The following is a 21,007-nucleotide window of genomic DNA, read 5'->3' as shown; positions in this document are numbered from 1 at the left end:
GGAGCCCTACTGGATGTAGTAAACCAAGAAGGAGCTACCTAGGGGACTTGAGCTAGAAATTCTGTCTCCCGTATGCTGTGTAGAGACTGGTGCCTTTGGCCTTGTAGACAGTTAGAGTGAGGTACAGGCAAGAGCTCTGCCTTAAGGGGTGCAAAGATAGACAAAACAGTGTAGTTACAGGGTAAACCCAGGTATCAGATCCCTGATCTTTAGAAGGGCTCAGTATTAGGTTTGTTTTGACAAATCATGGTTGACAAAAAACAATAAGGATTGTATTTCAACTTGGATGAGTGGCTAGACTCAACAGAGTGAAGTTTAGGGCTAATCCGTATGTGCAAATAAAAGCGTGCTCACTAAAAATGAAGCCAGAAACATAGAAGATGTGACAGAACCATCAGCAACATACCCTTGTTATGGACAAAGTGAATCTATTAACAATTAACTGCTGGTAGGTTAATGGGTGCAATATTTATGGAGGATAATTTAGAAGGCATATCAAGGATTTTAAATGTCTTCCGACCCTTTGAGCCTGTGATTTGACTCCTGGAAGCAGAACTTAAAGTAGTACAAAGTAAACGATGAGAGATGTGCATGAAGATTTATGTACAAAGATGTTATTTCCCTCTTATTTGTAACAGGGAAGTACTGGAAACCACCCAAATGTCTGATAGTTGGGATCAGTTTAACCACATTTTATAATTAAGTGACGACATATATGCAGCTGCTAAATATGGTATTTCAAAACATAGTGAAGGACACAGTGAACTTTTTAACACTGTACACAGTATGATCCCAGTTTTATTTGGGTATATGTGAGCAATCTGCAGCCAGATTGCCTGGCTTCAAATCCCAGCTCTGCTACTTATTAGCTGTTTCATCTTGGGCAAGTGACTTGATATCTCTGTGAACTGGTTTCCTTGTCTTTAAAATGGGAGTGATAATAGTATCTATTTCAAAGAATGCAGTAAATTAAAATAAAAACAAAATAGCATTCGATCTATATAGTGAACACTATAATGTCAGCTATCACGATCATCATTATTTGTACACAGAAAAAGACGAATAGGATCAACTCAAAGTTTGATAATTCTTGTTTTCTTTACTCTTTTTGGTATTTTCCAAATTTTTAACTATGAAATGTCAAAATGTTATTCTTTGAACTAAGTATGGTAGTATACTATATAAAGCATTAATATTATTTTAAAACTGTCAAGGGATATTTAAAAGGGATAACACTTACTGAACATCTAGTAGATAATCCTTTCTGGACTACAGATCAAAGAGGAATAAAGAAAACAAGAATAAAAGTTTGTGAAATTACTAGTAATGAAAAGCAAAAGGGATTTCTGTTAGCGATAACCTTGTTGTTACATTGTTTGTTATCTCCATGTCAAAAATGCAGGGTTTCCTGACAAGTTGCAGTTCTCAGTGTAGACCTTTCATTTGCTGGTATACCTACTTCACCCCAGCTTCTGAATGTTCTTAACTAGCCTGTACTGTCTTGATACGGTAGCCCCCAGACACATGTAGCTTGTAAAATTTAAATTAATTAAAATTGGAGGGTGGGGCGATTCAGGAGAAGTTGGACAAAAGGTACAAAAGTTCCACTAGACAAGAGGGTAAGTTCAAGAGATCTGTCATATATCCTCGTGGCTATAGTTAATAATATAGTGTATACTTGAAAATTGCTAAGAGAGTAGATTTTAAGTGTTCTCACCACCAAAAAATAAGTAATGTGTATGTTAATTACCTTGATTTACCCTTCTACAATGTGTGTGTGTATCAAAACATCATGTTGTACACTGTAAATATATACAATTTTATTTGTTAATTAAATTTTATTAATAAAAACAAAGTATAAATCAGTCCGCTAGTTGCCCTAGTCACATTTCGAGCACTCTGGTCTCCTGCAGCTGCTAACTTTTGTGCTGGGCAGACGGATGTACATTTCATCATCACAGAATGCTCCTTTGGATGACACTGTATGCTTTACTTTGTCATCCTTATTCCTGATGTTTTGATTTAAAAAAAGACAAACTCATCATAACACATACAAAAAAAGTCAGAAGTAATATCTTATTACAAAGAAGGTTTAAAAAGGCAAGCCTCGTCTGAATCAGAGAGGAGTGACCTGCTATCCAAATGGACTGGGAGCAGGGAGAGGGACCAGGGGACAAGAAAGGGAAAGATGGAGACTTGGCAAAGGCATCGTGAGCATCGGGGAAAATGGGGTATTCCAGGGACAAATGATTGTAGATTATTCATGCATCTGCTTTTTTCTGACTTGATGGAAATTATAAAGAATGAATTTGATTTAATAAAACGCTGAAGAGCATTAGTAAGTCATCGGCTAACTCTGAGGGCGTTGACTGAGTAGAGAGGGTAGCTGTGTTCTCGCTGAGAGGGCGAGCAAAGGCATTCCTCCTTCGCCTGAGGAGAGCTATTCAGACTCAAAAGGTTAAAAGCCACTGGAGTTTTAACAGACAGATCTTGGAGACTCGTTTTTGTTTACTTGATTTGTTTTTTCGATACTAAAACAGACCAGTTTGTGTGGGATCATTGGTTTCTGGGCCCAGTGGGAGGTAAGAATAGATTTGTTTTTCCAGGAAAAAGAGAGGAATGTGCAGGTCCCCAGAGGTGTGTGGCCTTGGGCCAGGAGATTCATACTCGTTGGTCATTTCACCCTCCAGCACCAACTTTGCCATGATCATTTCCAGCTCATTGACCAGAAAATTGAGTTTTAAAGTGGCAAAAAATCTTTCTTAAGCTCTTAAGTGGTGGACTTGGATTTTGAAAACAGCTCTTTGTAGCTCCAAACAGTTTACAGTTTGTCGTTTTGCAGTTGGAGTTTCCAAGATCGGTTTGTTACAAACTCCAGTGACTTTTAACCTTTTGAGTCTGAATAGCTTTGTTGTACTTTCCTTTTTAAAAGTACATGTTCTTAAATTCTCTTCCTAGGGTAGAAGGCAATTACTACCCTAAATTTGGGGATTCTCATGCCCTCACTTCTCTTTATAGTTTTGCCACATCTGTAGCCCTTAAAGTGTATTGTTTCATTTTGCATAGTTTTTATTTTATATAAATAAATTAAATTATGAGTCAGTCCCTTAGTTGCCCTAGCCACATTTCAAGTGTTCAGTAATCTCCTGCAGCTGGTGACTTTTGCATACCACCTTATTTTTCAGTGGTGAGAACACTTGAATCTATTCTCTTAGCAATTTTCATGTATACAGTATTGTACAGCCTACAGTATTAATGTAGTTAATAATTGAACTAATTGAAGTCTTGTGTCCTGTGTGAATTCTTGTGTAACTTTCGCTTTTACTCAGCGTTACTGAAGATTTGAAGTATCCCGAATTCTTACACATTTCTGACGAGAATGTAAAATGGGGACAGTGACTCTGGATAATACTTAATATGGCTGAAGATATTCTTCCTGATGCCCCAGAAATCCCACCTTAGTTTTCTACCCTAGAGAAGCTGCTCTACCTATATACCAGGAGACATATGAGAATGTTCATAGCAGAATTGCTTATGGTAAAAAAAACTAGAAACAGCCCAAGTGTTTATCAGCAGCAGAGCGGATAAACAAACTGTGTACACCCGTACAATTGAATAGACCCTGCACAGCAAGAAAAACAATTAGAGCTACGTGGGTAAACCTGTGTACATCTTAGAAACACAGCGAGCCTGGGGCTCTTTCGGTAACCCTGTGTCACTGCTTTCCTGGTCCTAAGACCTAACAGTTCACCAGATGCCAAAATATTTTCCTATGTGAGCCGTGATCTGGCGTGCGGGCATCACTAGGAAATAAACCTCTGGGATGATACTTGGGTACTTTGTCGGGGCTGAAGCTGCTGGGTGAATATTCACCCCTGGTGAAGCGACTGAATTGTTTTCCTCCAGCGGCTATGAGTCAAGTGATGGAACGAGCAATACCTTTGACTAGCCTGTGGCAGAAGTCAGAGCTGGAGAATATGGAAGTGGACAGTGCCTAGTGGAAGGCCTAGCGTTGCACCTATGTTAATTACCTGCTGAATGAATGAATACATTAATGACTGGGTTAAGCATATTACCAGCTTCCTTAGAGTTGCTGGTTCCCTTTCCATTCATTCATTTATTCCTTCATCAGACATGTATTGAACACCTAATAGATATCTAGTACTATGGCGAGATAAAAGAATGAACACTATATGGTTCCTGCCTTCAAATGGCTCAAAACTATGGGAAGAGTCAAGGAGACACCAAATACATCTTACCAAATACATAGTATTTCTGGGTATTTCAGGCAAAGAGAAAAATACACACAAAGACACACAGATATTTCAGAACCTGCCATGGATGGGCTGTGGTGATTAGATTTCTCTGACTGCTAAAGGGTAAAAGAGAATAGTGGTGGTTGGGGTGTGCTGGAGTGACATAGTTGGGGCCTTATTACATTCTCTGTGTTTCATTGGAAGTTTATTCTGTAGACACAAGGAATCCTTCGGCATTAGGTTTTGGCAGTTTCCCTGGGCCTAAACAATAGGCAAACTGATAAACACCCTCATGAAGCACTTTGACTATTTGTGAAAAATACACGTGTAATGACTTATATATTTCTACAAATTCATTGGTTGAAAAATATCAACCGGGTGCCCTGGCTCCCACCTGTAATTCCTTTGGGAGGCACTTTGGGAGGCCGAAGCAGGAGGCTTGCTTGAAGCTCGGGAGTTCAAGACCAACCTGGGCAACATGGTGAAAGCCCTTCTCTACAAAAAATACAAAATTAGCTAGGTGTGGTGGTGCACTTGTAGTCCCAACTACTCTGGAGGCTGAGGTGGGAGGAATACTTGATTCCGGGAGGCGGAGGTTGCAATAAGCCGAGATTGCGAGATTGCGAGATTGCACCACTGTGTGAGATTGTACCACTGCACCCCAGCCTGGGTGTCAGAGCGAGACCTTGTCTCTCAAAAAAAAAAAAAAATGTATTGCTACATTTACTAGATAATGCTCTGAATAGAAATAGTAGCTTGATGTACTAAACTAGGTGATAATACAGTCACAGTCCAGATAACTGCAGTTTCTCTGTGACACTTTTATATTTCTTAATAGAGACAGGGTCTCTCCATGTTACTCAGGCTGGTCTTGAATTCCTGAACTCAAGTAATCCTCCCGTCTTAGCTTCCTAAAGTGTTGGGATTACAGGCATTAGCCACTGCGCCCAGCCTCTTTGGCATTTTTAATAGCTCAACATTTATTAAAGCTGTAAGTGGCTTAAAGTTTCAAAATTCTCCATTGTAAGTCAAAAAATGCCTTAATATTTTTATCCCAGACTTATCCTAAGGGCTATGAATCTGTTCCACCTTTTCTTTGAAGTAGCCACCTGTCTGATTTGCTTGTCTATTTCTTCAAAGAGCTCTGGGGAAAACAGTATGATAGAATAGCAAGGAGTTGGTTTTACAAATCAGATAAATATGTAATAAAATTCCATTTCTGCCTCTCCTAAGACATGTAATTTAACTTCACAAAGCCTCGGTTTCCTCATCTAAAAGATGGGAAAAATAAAATCTGTGTGGTCATGATGTTGAAATAAATTAATGCATATATATATACACACACACACACACACACACACACATATATATGGAGAGAGAGAGAGATGCACACATACCTGTTTCTTCCTTCCCTCTGAATCCACCCAGACATAGGTAGTCATAAGGGACAAGTTAAGTAAGGCAGCAAATTAGAAGTAGGAAGGTTACATAAGCATGCTTCTTAGCTTTACTTCTTATGACCATGTTATTATTTGAGAAATGTTAGTTTCAGTCAGATATTCTTTTAAGTTCTTATGCATTAATAGTTAATTTTTTTCTCTTTGAAGAATGAAAGAGGACCACAAGGTTTTCCCCGACTTGGATGGGAGATAGTAAAAGAATACATAAGGCATCTTGAATTAGCCACTATTAAGAGCAATTACCTGTTCTAGAGAATTCTTTAGCTATGTCCTGAAATGGTCTGGGTTGTTCTGTCTCACCTGTGTCTAATGTTTGTGCCTAATGTTCTTCCTAGTTGACCTGTTAGGTTTGTTAAATTGGCGTTCCAACTCCCAGAACATTAAACACAACCTAAAGAAGTTAATGGAAGTGGATGGAGGAGAGATTGTTAAGGTATGTTTATATATTCATAGTTAGAAACATATGTACATACATACATATACCTATTATACCTATTAATTGGTTCAACATTTAAAATTAAACCATTCATTGTAAATATAAAACTTATCTACGTTGTTAAACAAGTGTGCCAGTTTTTTAAAAAATGCTATTTTAAACCTCTTTGATTTAAACCTAGTTGTCCCCAGATTGCTATGGTATCTATGAAAGCATCAAAATAACCTCTCTGTTTTTCTTATCTTCAGTTTTTGCAAGATACACTAGATGCACTTTTTAACATAATGATGGAAATGTCAGACAGTGAAACCTATGACTTCCTTGTGTTTGATGCACTGGTAAGCAGTTAAACATATTACCTGGTGTTTATTGCTGTAACTTTATAGTTTTCAATATTACACTATTATAAGTGATTGTGTGAATATCTTCTCACATAAATATTTGTTTCCATCTCTCTGGTTATTGTGTTAGGCTGAATTCCTAGAATTATAATTAGAAACAATGACTTATATTTCAGGCCTTTATTTGTTTGTTTCCTGTTAGATCTCACTTTTTGATATGCTCTTTCTTATTAGAGAAAATAAGGTGTTTTATTTTTATTAGAAATCAGGAATCATTTTAACTCACATTACCATTGTCTGGAGGATTGTTACATGTTGTGTGTGTGTGTGTGTGTGCACTGGTGTGTTTATGCAAGGGAGACTGAATTCACAAGTCAGAGGTGAATCTGAGCCTCATTAGGCAAAATATTCAACCCAGCAGACAATTGAGTTTGTCACACAAAGCACTTAAACCTTCAACCCATTGCAAGAATTGAAATCAGAATAGGGATAAGCGATATCAGAATCTGGGAAGGCCAGAGGTGAGGGTGGAGGGGAAGAAGCTGAAAGGCCCAAAGCAAGCATCATTTTCACCTTGGTGGGGTGAAAGTTCAGGACAGGATTTTTCCTGAATGCCACAGCTGAGGAGGAAGGTCAGTTGCAGCTTTAGGGGATTCACCAGCTTGAAGAAACTAGTCAGTTTAAGAAATAATCAGAGTATTAAAGCTACGGTTTAAGATAAAGAAAACGCCACCTAGTTGAGATCCAACTGGTTGGACTCGGGTTTATGGGAAAGAGAGACAGTGGTTATGGATGCTGTGGGACAAGGAAATAGATTCCTGAGGGACAGAGCAGCTGGCAGTGGGCATAGATGGAAATCCCAAATGCCCTTTGCTTTTGACTCCTCTGTCTTAAGCAGGGCAGTGTGGCTAATTTTAGGTCATGTGCCTGATGGCAGTGCACGGGAATATACAAGGGGTAATTGGGAGATGAAACTCTGGTGAAGTTGTTATTGGGGGCACTCATAGTGTACCCAGGAGAAAAATGTCGTGGAATGTTTCATTAGCTGCATCCTTGGATTAGAGAAAACCCCTTTCCATAGCCTCCTTCCTCCTGCCCCTTAGGTTATCTGGGCACCGACTCTCCTGTCTTTGAGATACCTAGTCAGCTCCCTGAGGCCGGGGATTCTGGCTTGAATTGGTTTCTTCACAGCATTTAGCACAGTGCCTGACATGTAATAGTCTCTCTATTTACGTTAAATAAATACAATCCTCAAGACTTGACATCAGCTCTGGAATGGTAGAGGGGGAATGCTGCAGAAAAGATCCGGAGAGAAAAGAAGGCACCGAGATGTTAAAATCCAGCTTGTTGACAGAATACTTGGGATTGTGCAGTGCTGCTATTTCTGTTTTTCACTTTTGGCAGGTATTTATTATTTCACTGATAGGAGACATCAAGTTCCAGCATTTTAATCCTGTACTTGAAACCTACATTTACAAGCACTTCAGTGCCACTTTGGCATACGTGTAAGTATGATCTGAGGGAACTGCGTGTTGTTGGATCTTTGGATTTGTACTTTTAGGGCTGGATTGTTGAGAAACGAGAGGGACCTGTGTTCAGTAAATGTGCCTAGTAAGGCAGAACTCTATTCTAAGCTTCTTGGTGGAAAAAGGGAACCATCTAAATATTCTAACTGTGGAAAGGGGGCTAAGATCAGGGCCTTCCTTCTGGATAAGGTGAAATCTCCTTAAGAATCCAGAATAGGCCAGGCATTGTTGCTCATACCTGCAATCCTAGCACTTTGTGTGGCTAAGGCAGGAGGATTACTTGAGGCCAGGAATTCAAGACCAGCCTAGGCAACATAACGAGAACCTGTCTTTACAAAAAATTAAAAAGTTACCCGGGTGTGGTGGCGCACACCTGTTGTCCTAGCTACTTGAGAGGCTTAGGCAAGATAATTGCTTAAGCCCATGGAGGTCAAGGCTGCGGTGAGCTGTGATCATGCCACTGCATTCCAGCCTGAGCGACAGAGCAAGATCCTGTATCTAAAAATGAAAATTAAAAAAAAAAAAGAGCAAAATTAATGACAAATGACCCAACTCAGGATCTTAGAGGTTGGATGTCAGTGGGATTGGCGTGGGGAATCAAGGAGATCAAACCATGAATTAAACAAGACCAAGTTTGATAGAAGAAAAGGTCATGCCCTCAACCCTGTACCACAAATGCTTTGTAAAATGTATTACTTACAGGATATGAGAAGTTTTCTTTTTCCCATCTTTTGCATAATAGGCAGTGGTCTCTACCTTTTCTGTAGTGCAGCCTGCCTTCTATCATTGGTTTATGGGCCCCTGACTAAGGAAAGCAACTAAAGTCCACTCCGTATTCCTCCCCAGAGCACTCACCATGGCATTGTATGTACCTGGCACACCCACCCCGTTGCCTTCCAGTTATTGTGCAGAATGTGATAAATAGTGATAGGAATGTCGCTGGATTTGTCGATGATCTTCTTATGACAGTGGCTTAGGCCACATCATGTAGATTGCTGCCCAGTGACCTGTCAGCGAGTACACCAGTGACGGTGGCCGTTCCACCCAGGAGCCTCACATCCAGGTGGGCGGTAGCTACAGATGAGGAAATTCCATCACTGAGATCAAACTGAGCCAAATACAGCACTCCAGGTGGTAGTAATCTAGGTTTACTTGCAAGATTCGATCAATGCTATATGTTTCCTGTTTTAAAAATAATAATTCGGCCAGGTGCTTGAACCTGGGAGGCAGAGATCATGCCACTGCATTCCAGCCTGGGCGACAGAGAGACTCCGTCTAAATAATAATAATAATAATTGTTATAGTTATATATGTGATATAGATAACTATAGCTATAATAATAGTTATTATTATAGGAAAGCTCAAAGATTCCCAGAAGGAAGGTTTAAGATGAAAATATCAGTGCCCTCCAAAGTCTAAGGGATAGCACAAAATGAAGACCATTCCTAGCCCAAAAACTCTAGAAAGACGCAAAGAGCAACCTAAAACCCCAGAACAGTTTTATCTATTGAATACTTAGAACCATGAATGTTCCAGAGAGTCTGACTGAGCTCCTCTTTCTTCACTCCACGAAGTTTCTATCTGACTCCGTATTGATGGATCCCAAGGGATTGAGGCAGAATAAAAGGAATTAGGCTTCTTTTAAGTCAACTCCTGTAGGCAGGCATAATCCCTCCTTTATGGGAGCATCTGAAGATGTCAGAACTGCATACCAGAGATTAAAATATCCTAGCAATTTGGGTCACTTCGACCATTTCATTTCATAACCCTCCTGTTTAATCCCACAAAGGGAAAGAAACCTTTTCTAGTATTTCTCAGCAGAAGGGTAGTTCCAAACCTAGATGGCAGATGAGGAAACTTAATTGGAAAAGAGTTAATTTTGCTGTTCAGGGCATATTCTAGAAGATATAATTAGTTATGACTTCTACTTCCAGTATGCCACGTTCCCCTCTTAGATAACTTACCCAAGCCTCAGAGTATCCTGTTGCTCATCGGCTTAATTTTTCTTTGTCATTCTTCTAAGGAAACTCTCCAAGGTACTGAACTTCTACGTGGCTAATGCGGATGACTCCAGCAAGACTGAATTGCTTTTTGCTGCATTGAAAGCCTTGAAGTACTTGTTTAGATTCATCATCCAATCTCGAGTGCTCTACTTGAGGTAATGTTAACTGCAGTGAAGATGTTTAGATTATGAGCCGTCACTCTGTGTAGTTTTTCCCTGACTCTGCACACTGGTGTTCAGCTCTGTGAGCAGTTAGCTCTTAGAATTGCCTTATTTCAGAGCTGCAGGGCTGAAGATGGAGGTGGGCTGTGTCTCTGTTGGAGAAGACTCATGAGAAGTTCAGCAAAATTCTGGGGCAGTAATGACCTCAGGACTTGGGGAAGCAGGTTCCTATGGCAAGATTGTACCTAATACAGCAGATGACTTCATGACAATATTGAGTGTGCAAATCTAGGATCATGATCTGCTGTCACTAGCAGAAGAAGCAGTCATCTCGGGGGAGATGTTTCCTGAGATGAGTGTTTCCTTGTTGACACTGTGCTTAGCTACCTGGGCAGCTAAGCACTAAAGATAAGATTATTCCCTGTTTGGATTTCTAGCGTAACAGTTCCATCAAAAATAGAAGAAACCACAAAAGAGCACGTACCTTTGCAGGGAACACTCACAACCCCAGTGACTTTCCTACCCTTCAGAAATAGCTGTATTTCCCAACTGTTAAAATGTGTTTCTAAGGAAGAAATAAAAGGTTTGTAGATTTAAGCATATGTATTTTTAAAAGAAACTTTGTTTATTGAAAAAAATAAAAAAAGGCAAACAACGGGCAAAAAGGTTACATTTAGTACAGATGAAAGGTTAATAGCTTTCTCAGTTAAAGCTTTTATAAATCAATAAAAGAATGATAAATAGCCAAAATAGAAAACAAAAATGGTAATTTACAAAAGAAAAATTTAAATGGTCAATACATTAAAAAAAATTTCATACTATCAAAAGAATTTTGATACACACACATGCACACACACACATGCACACATACCATCTTTTACCTATACATTTGAAAAAGATTAAAAATCTTTGTCCTTTGATGATATTGGGCAAAAATTGGCCCTGTATTTCAATTTTGATGCTAATGGAGATATAAATTCTTCAGGATAAAAATAGACAGTATGAATAAAAACAAAAAAGAAAAATTTTAAGGAAAGGAAAAAGTGTCACATTTGTCCAGTAATACCTCATCTAGAAATGTTATCTAATGGAAAAAAAAAAATCTATCAGGTATGACAAAAATGAACGTGCAAGTATGTACATTCAGTCATTTCAAATGTAGGGTATGTTAATGAGGAAAGAGGACCATGATAGATTCTTTTTTTTTTTTTTTTTTTTTTTTTTTTTTTTTTTTGAGACGGGGTCTTGCTCTGTCGTCCAAGCTGGAGTGCAGTGGTGTGATCTTGGCTCACTGCAACCTCCACCTCCACTTCACAGGTTCAAGCGATTCTCCTGCTGCAGCCTCCCGAGTAGCTGGGACTACAGGCGCATACCACCATGCCCAGCTAATTTTTTCGAGATGGGGTTTCACATGTTAGCCAGGATGGTCTCCATCTCCTGACCTCGTGATCCCCCCACCTCGGCCTCCCAAAGTGCTGGGATTACAGACGTGAGCCACTGCTCCTGGCCCGATAGATTCTTAAATGATAAAACAAACGTGTAAAGCATGAGTACAGTATGATCTTCCTTTTAAAATAATACGGATTTGAAATATGTATAGTGAAGAAGACTGGATAGATAACATGCTAAAGTGGTTTTTTTGTTGTTGTTGTTTCTTTAGAGTTTTTTAGGGTTTTTTGTTTTTGTTTTTGAAACAGGGTTTGGCTCTGTCGCCCAGGCGAGAGTGCAGTGGCACGATCTCAGGTCACTGCACTCTGCTTCCCAGGCTCAAGCAATCCTTCCACCTCAGTCCCCCAAATAGCTGGGACCAAAGGTGTGCACCACCATGCCCAGCTAATTTTTATATTTTATGTACAGACAGGGTCTGTCTATGTCACCCAGTCTGGTCTCAAACTCCTGGGCTCAAGGGACCTGCCCATCTCCGCCTCCCAAAGTGCTGGAATTACAGGCGTGAGCCACCATGCCCAGTCTGAAATGTCAATAGTACAAAAACTTCGGGTGACAGGCTTGTATTTTTTTTTCATTCTTTATATTTTTATTCTTTTAGCATTTTAGTTATATTATTATATTTTTATTTGCTATTTTTTATATTCTTTTTGATTTTTAAATGAATATATACTTTTCTAATTGCTTTTAAAAAATGTTTAATGACTTTAAAACCCATCTGGCTGAATGACCATTCCTCCTTCCCAGGTGGAAGTGAGCAGTATTTTCCCCCCACATAATTTATGCACAGTCTCTGTATTTGCTTTCTTTTCAGAAGGTCTTCTTTTGGCAGGGCGTGGTGGCTGATGCCTGTAATCCTAGCACTTTGGGAGGCTGAGGTGGGTGGATCACAAGGTCAGGAGTTCGAGACAGCCTGGCCAATATGGTGAAACCCCATCTCTACTAAAAATACAAAAATTAGCCAGGCGTGGTGGTGGGCACCTGTAGTCCCAGCTACTTGGGAGGCTGAGACAGGAGAATCATTTGAACCCGAGAGGCAGAGGTTGTAGTGAGCCGAGATTGCACCATTGCACTCCAGCCTGGGTGACACAGCAAGACTCCATCTCAAAAAAAAAAAAAGAAGGTCTTCTTTTAAAGTTGGTTCATTATATTTTCCAGTTATGGTACATTTCCATATATTGAGAATGGTTGGGGCATGCAGCGTTCTACCAAGGGAACATCCTCTTACCCAAAAGTTTGTTTGTATAGTAAACCCTGATGTCCAAAAATTAGTATCACCTTTAAACTACAGAAAGAAAACCTGAGTGTGAAATTCAAATGTATTTTCTTATGGATGGTTCACTAGTTCATTTCCTCCTCATTTGTCAAAGCACATCAGAGTCCTCATTCTAGACACCAGATAGGACAGTAAAGGATGGTGAGTGTGGAAAATGAAAGGTTAGGGCGACAGAGGACCCGTGAAATTGACTAGGAGAGTTGCTTCATTGCACCTCATCTGTGATGGCCTGTGTGTGGTTACTTTTCCCTTATATGTTATTAAAGAAGAACCTGAGCTGGGGAAGAGACTGGCAATGTGCGTCCTCTGGTTGCTTAGATTTAATGATCACTTCAGTGCACTGGCCATGTCTGGAGGCTGCAGTGGAATGTCACCTGGTCCCTGGTCCCCCTGTTGCCTTCATCAGAGCTTAAATCTCTCTTATGAGCTCATTACCTGGCTGGAGTTCACCTCAATCAGCAAAACACCAAGAAGAAATTGTAAATTGCCCCAAAAAGGATGTTGAGAAGCTTGATCTTAATCCCTCAGCTCCCTATTATTAGTACTTAAAAAAAAAAAAAAATTAAGTCACCTACATAGAGTGCCAAGTGTTCTGCATTGGTGCAGGACTTTTGCGGCATATGTGACCAGGCTCCCACTGTGATGGTGTGTGTGGGTTCCATGGAGTTCAGGGAGGCAAGGAGTAAAGAAATCAACCTGTAAATGAGGGCGATGTTGGAGTGGTGGAGCCAACAGGGAAGGCTGCCTGAGCTGAACTGAGTGGAGGAGGAGGTGGTATCATGTGAGCTGAGACGGAAAGATGAAGAAGCGGCCTCCAGAGATGTCAGGAAAGGGTTAGTGGAAGCAGGACCTGCCCCAGGCAGGGACCTATGGGGCACCAAGCGTGGATGCGTGAGGAGTAACGAGAATCCAGTGTCAGGAGAGAGAGCGGGAGTGGCCAGCAAATAATAAATGATGTGGGGCCTTGTAGGCCATAGTGAGGAGCTTGGATTTTATTCCAGGCGTAGTGGGAAGCCACTGGGGGACAACTAGAGAAGTAATACAATCGGGCTTATATTTTAAATGATCATCTCATCTCCCACATGGACAATGGATTATTGAAGGCTAAAGGTAGAAGCCAGTGACCACTTTCAGAGGCCATTGTGGTTCAAGTGTGAGATACTCCAGCCCCATCTCAGAGGCAGAGGGAGAGAATGGACTGATTCGAGCTCGTAGGATTTCCTGTTGGGTTTGATGGGGCAATGAGAGAAAGGGAAGAAGCATAGATAACATCTAGGTTTGGGGTGGATCTAGGTTCGAGGCGGTGCTGTTTGCTGACATTTGGAATACTTAGAGTTGAGCAGGGAAATCAAGTGAGTTCTGTTGTAGGTGTGTTAATTTTTAGATACTTTGGGGACTAAATTGCAAATAAAGTTCTTTTCTAGTTCTGTAAAATGGATGAATTGAGAATTACCATTAACCGTCTGATTAACTATCGCAGTGAAGTTCATATTCTTTGGGTACTATGGGTATAGGTGAATGGAGGAGACGAATTTAAACATACGTGTGTGTGTCTGAGTGTGTGCATGAAATTCTGAATTCAAACCATCCTATTCTTGACCAGTTAATGGTGAAATTGCCACCTATTATATGTGCATATGCACTTTCATTTGGGACTTTTGTGTTTCTTGGAAAGTGCCCAAATATCTCTTGATTTCTACTTAAGAGAAAGAACCCACTTTCGAGTTGATAGACAGATCTTTTGAAGACAAGTATAGTACTTCAAAGAAGGCAAGCACGTATCAGTGAAGACTAAGGGGTCTTGTCCTGGAAGGCCCTTGTGGTAGAGCAGGCCAGCATCAGCATGGGCAGTTCAGTGGCTAGACTGGAACAAATGGTTTTGTAGGCTGGGCTGGGGATCAGAGCCTTTCTGGGTTGAGCAGCTTCTCTAACCCATTGCCCGAAACTTCAGATGACTGGGGCTTGATTAGGTGAGTCAGAATGATTAGGGGGATATAGTGAAGGAGAAGTCGGGGAGGCAACAAATCTATTTTAAAATTTCTTTTAACAATGGAAAGTCCAACTGCTTTTCTCTTTTTCCTGTTAAGATTTTATGGCCAGAGCAAAGATGGAGATGAGTTTAATGATTCAATCCGCCAGTTATTTCTTGCTTTCAATATGCTGATGGACAGGCCTCTGGAGGAAGCCGTCAAGATCAAGGTCAGCCTGGTGTCATCATGGGTAACTCTTCTTAGGCTGTGGTGATGATGTTTTGGGACCACTTCGAATTGGCCATATCATGGGGGAGAAACAGAATGAATCATGGTTCCTGGATAGCTTATGAATTTTAGTATGATTTACAGAAAATAAAGGGAAAGAAACAGCCCATTTTAACTTCTACAGATGCTCGTATTTTCAAATGTCAGTTTGCCAAGGATATGCTACCCAATTAGACATCCCTTGAAAGGCCATTGTGAACCCTGTTTGACCCCATGATTTCAGCAAACTGATCCCAATGCTACTATAGGTGACAATTTTTTTTATTTTTTGTCCCTCATTTTACCTGGAAGTATAAAGTCACCGTCTTTGTTATCATAATTTAAAAAATATATGAAATACATAATCCCTGAAGACTCAAATGTGAACTTTACTATTAATATTTATTCTTTGCTCTTTATGGCCATGTTGTGAGAGAGACTTGAAGAATTTAACCACCTCCTGGCCAGGCGCGGTTGCTCACGCCTGTAATCCCAGCACTTTGGGTGGCCGAGGCGGGCGGATCACAAGGTCAGGAGATCGAGATCATCCTGGCTAACACGGCTCTACTAAAAATACAAAAAAATTAGCTGGGCGTGGTGGCGGGTGTCTGTATTCCCAGCTACTCGGGAGGTTGAGGCAGGAGAATGGCGTGAACCCGGGAGGCAGAGCTTGCAGTGAGCCGAGATGGCACCACTGTACTCCAGCCTGGGGGACAGAGTGAGACTCCATCTCAAAAACAAAAAAATAATTTAACCACCTCCTTAGGCAGAGAAATGAACTCCAAGTGGACAGAGCCTGCTGGCAGTAGAAACCAGAAAGCTGTATCCCCTTGCATCTTCAGGAAAAGCATTTTAGGAGATCGTGTAGAGCAATGCCAGCTTTCCTTTTTATTGTAAGGGCATCTGTATCCAGTTCCCTATTTAAGTTCCAAGCACAGCCTTTTCTTCCTGGGATGAAGCAGTAAATGCTGTATTTGTCTTGCCTGGCGACTGAATTTGCCTTCGGTGTTTTTCTTACAGGGGGCAGCTTTGAAGTACCTTCCTAGCATAATTAATGACGTCAAACTTGTATTTGATCCTGTTGAGCTCAGGTAAATGGCCAAACAAAATTTTGTTCCTTGGCTCTAACAGAGAAACAGCTCCCCTGCTTGGCTGGAGCCTGGGCTGCTACACCTGGCTTTTATTTTTCTAAGAAGTATTAACTGAATACCTTTTGGTGCTCAGTTCTGTGGAAGATGCAAAAGAACAACCAAAACCTGCCCCGAGAGAGGTTTGCACTTTCTCTGGGAAAACAAGACATGCAGACATGAAATCGACTACAAAAGATAGTGTATAATGACGTGCTTCCAGCCCTACCCCTAAGTATCCCAGCAGTGCAAAGTCAGACTACAGTCAACATGAGAGTGGAGTTAGCCAAGAAAGCCATTTTCACAAAGGCGGGACTGGAAAGCGATGATGGACAGGGTGTTCTTTGGCAATGTAAACACTCAGCTCTAAGGCAGAGCCCTCCAGTAAGTGAGGATAAAGTCTCCCTTGCTGCCATGTCATAAACTCTCAGGTCATTTTGTAGTTTCCATGTAAATGTCTCCATGCCCGTATCTCAGAGTGGAGGAGAAAAGTTTGTAACAATGCCTTCAGCTTGGCAGAACGAAGACACTCCTAATCCTGTGGTTTCCCTTCCAGTGTGCTCTTCTGCAAATTCATTCAAAGCATTCCTGACAACCAGCTGGTTCGGCAGAAACTTAACTGCATGACCAAGATAGTAGAGAGTGCTCTTTTTCGACAGTCAGGTAAGTCTCTTTCAAAAATTCCTGCGTAAGGTCGCAGTGAGCCGAGATCATACCATTGCACTCCAGCCTGGGTGACAGAGCACGACTCCATCTCAAAGGATTAAACAAACTGCTGTGTGCTGAAATGCCAGCCCCATTTCTGCAGCTAACACTTGAGCTTTGCTTTTTTTTTTTCTTTTAAGATGAAGTCTCGCTCTCTTGCCTAGACTGGAGTGCAGTGGCGCCATCTCGGCTCACTGCAACCTCCCCCTCCCAGGTTCAAGTGATTCTCCTGCCTCAGCCTCCTGAGTAGCTGGGATTACAGGTGCACACCACCACACCCAGCTAATTTTTTTTTATATATATATTTTTGGTAAAGATGGCGTTTCACCATGTTGGCCAGGCTGGCCTCAAACTCCTGACCTCAAGTGATCTGCCCAACTCGGCCTCCCAGAGTGCTGGGATGACAGGTGTGAGCCACCGTGCCAGTCAGCACTTGACTTGTCTTTTTAAAAAATGTTGGCAGCGGTGGCTCAAGCCTGTAATCCCAGCACTTTGGGAGGCCGAGGCGGGTGGATCACAAGGTCAGGAGATCGAGACCATCCTGGCTAACACAGTGAAACCCCATCTCTACTAAAAAATACAAAAAAAAAACTAGCCGGGTGAGGTGGCGGGCGCCTGTAGTCCCAGCTACTCGGGAGGCTGAGGTAGGAGAATGGCGTAAACCCGGGAGGCAGAGCTTGCAGTGAACTGAGATCCAGCCCACTGCACTCCAGCCTGGGCGACAGAGCGAGACTCCGACTCAAAAAAAAGAAAAAAAAAATGTCATTAGTATCCTTGCCAGTTGTTTGCTGGTATGTAAGGACCTCCTCAGAGAGCAGTTTTAAGGAGATTCTAAAGTAAGCTCAGCATTTCCAACAGTTCCTAAAAGAGCAAAATCATGTGTTCTTTAATCTTTAATTAGAGCAATCTGCAAGAGGTTCATTAATTAGAGAATTTTGTCTTTAAAACAGGAACCTCAGGAAGTAACAAGCAAGTAGGAAAAAGATGACCCTTTTAAAAGAAATTCTTCTTTAACCTGTACTTATTGCATGACCTTAAAAACCAGGGGATAGGGAAGCAGCAATGTGCTAGATCCCACAGGAGAACTGGTTACATGCATCCCTTCTCAACCCCACGTTCAGTGATATCACATTAGTAGCTGGAAATTGACCATGGTGGAAGGATTTACACCAGATACACCAGGGAAATTGGCAAACATGATAAAGCAAGCCTTTTCTTTTGTTTTCTTTCCTTTGTTTTTGAGATGGAATCTCGCTCTGTTGCCCTGGCTGGAGTGCAGTGGCACAATCTTGAGTCACTGCAACCTCTACTTCCCTGGTTCAAGCAATTCTCCTGCCTCAGCCTCCCAAGTAGCTGGGACTACAGGTGTGTGCCACCATACCCGGCTAATTTTTTTTTTGTAATTTTAGTAGAGCTGGAGTTTCACCATGTTGGCCAACTGGTCTCAAACTCCTGACCTCAGGCGATCCACCTGCCTTGGCCTCCCAGAGTGCTGGGATTTTAGGCGTGAGCCACCGCACCTGGCCAAGCCTTTTCTTTAGGGGGTAGGCTGGTGGAAGCCAGATGACTAGTATTCTGCTGGGAGAGGAGTGGGGCATGGAAGGAGAAAACTCTTACACTGATAAAATACTTTTCACTTTGTAAGTAGAGTCTAGGAAATAGCCAAGTAGTTCTGTCCCAACGCTGGTATTAAACAGGAGGTCCAGCACCTGGGCCTTCCCAATCAACTCAAGACTTGCTAGAGTGAGGTCGCTGCGGAGACTTCTTTTGGTCTCTGTGGTCAGGGGCTCAGAGAGGGTGACCTCACGTTACGTATGTATATTGCCTGGAGATCTGAAGACGAGCAGGACTCCTCAACGTTGGAATTGAGTGGATCATTGGGGGGAGAGCTTTCCTGGCCTTGTCCCTGGCTAGTTATGTAACTGGACAAATGAGTGGCCTTCTACAAGTCTCAGCTTCCAGTTCTGTGGAAGGAAGGACTTGAGCTAGATCGTATCAGTAGCCTCCTTGGGCTCTGATATTTTCTGACCCTATGAATTTGCACTTAGAAATTGCAAATGTTCCTAAGACACAATTGGAGGTAGAGGTAATGCCTGCCAAAAGCTAGTGAATGCTCTTAAGTAGAAAACATTTATTACCAAAGTAAATTATTACTAAACATTTTAATATGCTTTGATAACTTTTTAAGGATATAGAAAAGGTAATTGAGATAGTAAGGATAAGGTGTTTGAGCAGAAGAGCAAGCATGCACTCGATAGTTCTAATTAGAGTGTGATCACTGTTAACAGTCATTTCTGTAGCATTCAGAGTACCTGAATTCATTATAAAATGTGTTACAGTAGCAAAGATCTCAGAAGACATATGTCATATCTTACTTTCTGAAATCCACACACCTGCACAGACATGAGCAGAATGTCATTGAAATGTACTAGGGAAGCTTAGTATTTATAGGAACTTCTTTCAGTACATTTTCTCCATTAGGTGAAAAAAATTTTGAAAAAAAAAATCTATAACTTGTTTGGTTTTATTTGTTTCATATGACCTCAATTTCATGTATTAGGTTGGCATTTTTAAAAGCTAGAGAAATTGTCAAATAATTTAAACATTTTGCTAAGTTCCCACCTTTACCTGTGGGAAGGGTCATTTTCTTAGTTTGTGTAATCCAGTTGCAAAGGTGAAGTTCTTTTTTTTTTTTTTTTTAATTCATTCATCTGCAGACTGAACAAGAGTGGAGTTCCACACCTACAACCAGGTGTTCCTGGGTGAGCTGGAGGGGCTGCCTTTCTGCAGGGCTGATTGCAGAGCTTAGAGCTGCTGGTACTGGAGAGCGTTGCAGGAAGGAGACAGGTAGTTCAGGAGGTGGCACTGCTGCGTGTGAGCTGTGTGTGTTTTCCTTCTCAGAGTGCAGAGAAGTGCTGCTGCCGCTGCTGACGGACCAGCTCAGTGGCCAGTTAGATGACAACTCCAGCAAGCCTGACCACGAGGCAAGCTCGCAGCTTCTGAGCAACATCCTGGAGGTGCTGGACAGGAAGGATGTGGTGAGTTGAGTCATCACTGATGCTGCACGGAGCTCACACTGGCCCCTTTGCACCAGACAGGAGTGACTCCATGGCCTTCCTATTCTCAGGTAGTTTCCAACTCAGGTATTAGGGCAGGCTGTGCCCATTTTAGAGATAATTAGGGAGGCCAGAGCCTCCAGTGCAAAGTCAGATTACTGCTGGGACTTTCCGCAGGCTGATTTTCCTGGCTTGCCCAGTGTGCCCACTATTGAGATCCCTGTGACTATTCTTAAGAATCAAAGACCTGGCTGGGCATAGTGGCTCAAGCCTGTAATCCCAGCACTTTGGGAGGCCAAGTCAGGAGGATCACTTGAGCCCAGGAGTTCAAGACCGACCAGCCTGGGCAACTTAGTAAGACTTTGTCTCTAAAAAAAAAAAAAAATAATAATAATAATAATAATAATAATAAAAAATAAAGAATCAAAGGCCTTTCTGTTTTTATGTGGAAACCTCTTCCTTCTTATCCTCTGATGCCTAACAACCGGTTATTTCTGAGCTGCTGAGAAGTTCTCATTTCCATATCCTCTTGGACATTGATGCTTTCTCTGGAACCTAGTGGAAATGATGTTTTCTCATCTTGCGTTTTCTCTGTGACCTGGCCCCCATCCCTCTTGAAAACATAGGGCTAAGGCCAGGCGCAGTGGCTCATGCCTGTAATCCCAGCACTTTGGGAGGCCAAGGTGCGCGGATCACAAGGTCAGGAGATCGAAACCAACCTGGCTTCGATGAAATGAAACCCCATCTCTACTAAAAATACCAAAATTAGCTGGGCATGGTAACCCACACCTGTAATCCCTGCCACTTGGGAGGCCAAGGCAGGAGAATCCCTTGAACCTGGGAGGCAGAGGTTGCAGTGAGCCAAGATTGTGCAACTGCACTCCAGCCTGGGCAACAGAGTGAGACTCCATCTCAAAAAAAAAAAAGAAAAAGAAAACACAGGGCTGAACCTGTCTGGATTCACCATGTCTTAGAAA

At 41.6% G+C, this 21,007-nt stretch overlaps 1 protein-coding gene across 2 annotated transcripts in view; it reads left to right on the top strand.

The window, feature by feature from the left end:
- Window positions 1-21,007, top strand: part of DOCK5 (dedicator of cytokinesis 5) — a 235,806-nt gene that overhangs the window by 148,018 nt on the left and 66,781 nt on the right. For both annotated transcript variants that reach the window (XM_050801968.1, XM_050801967.1), the window contains exons 19-26: window positions 6,052-6,149; window positions 6,401-6,490; window positions 7,898-7,998; window positions 10,043-10,177; window positions 14,993-15,104; window positions 16,163-16,233; window positions 16,826-16,932; window positions 19,876-20,012. In XM_050801968.1, coding sequence (XP_050657925.1) covers window positions 6,052-6,149; window positions 6,401-6,490; window positions 7,898-7,998; window positions 10,043-10,177; window positions 14,993-15,104; window positions 16,163-16,233; window positions 16,826-16,932; window positions 19,876-20,012 — 851 coding nt within the window. The remainder of the gene's footprint in view (window positions 1-6,051; window positions 6,150-6,400; window positions 6,491-7,897; window positions 7,999-10,042; window positions 10,178-14,992; window positions 15,105-16,162; window positions 16,234-16,825; window positions 16,933-19,875; window positions 20,013-21,007) is intronic.

The sequence above is a fragment of the Macaca thibetana genome, chromosome 8 (assembly GCF_024542745.1).
Source record: "Macaca thibetana thibetana isolate TM-01 chromosome 8, ASM2454274v1, whole genome shotgun sequence".
NCBI lineage: Eukaryota > Metazoa > Chordata > Mammalia > Primates > Cercopithecidae > Macaca > Macaca thibetana.
The sequence above is the reverse complement of the archived record's forward strand: the minus strand, read 5'-3'. Positions and strand labels throughout refer to the sequence as shown.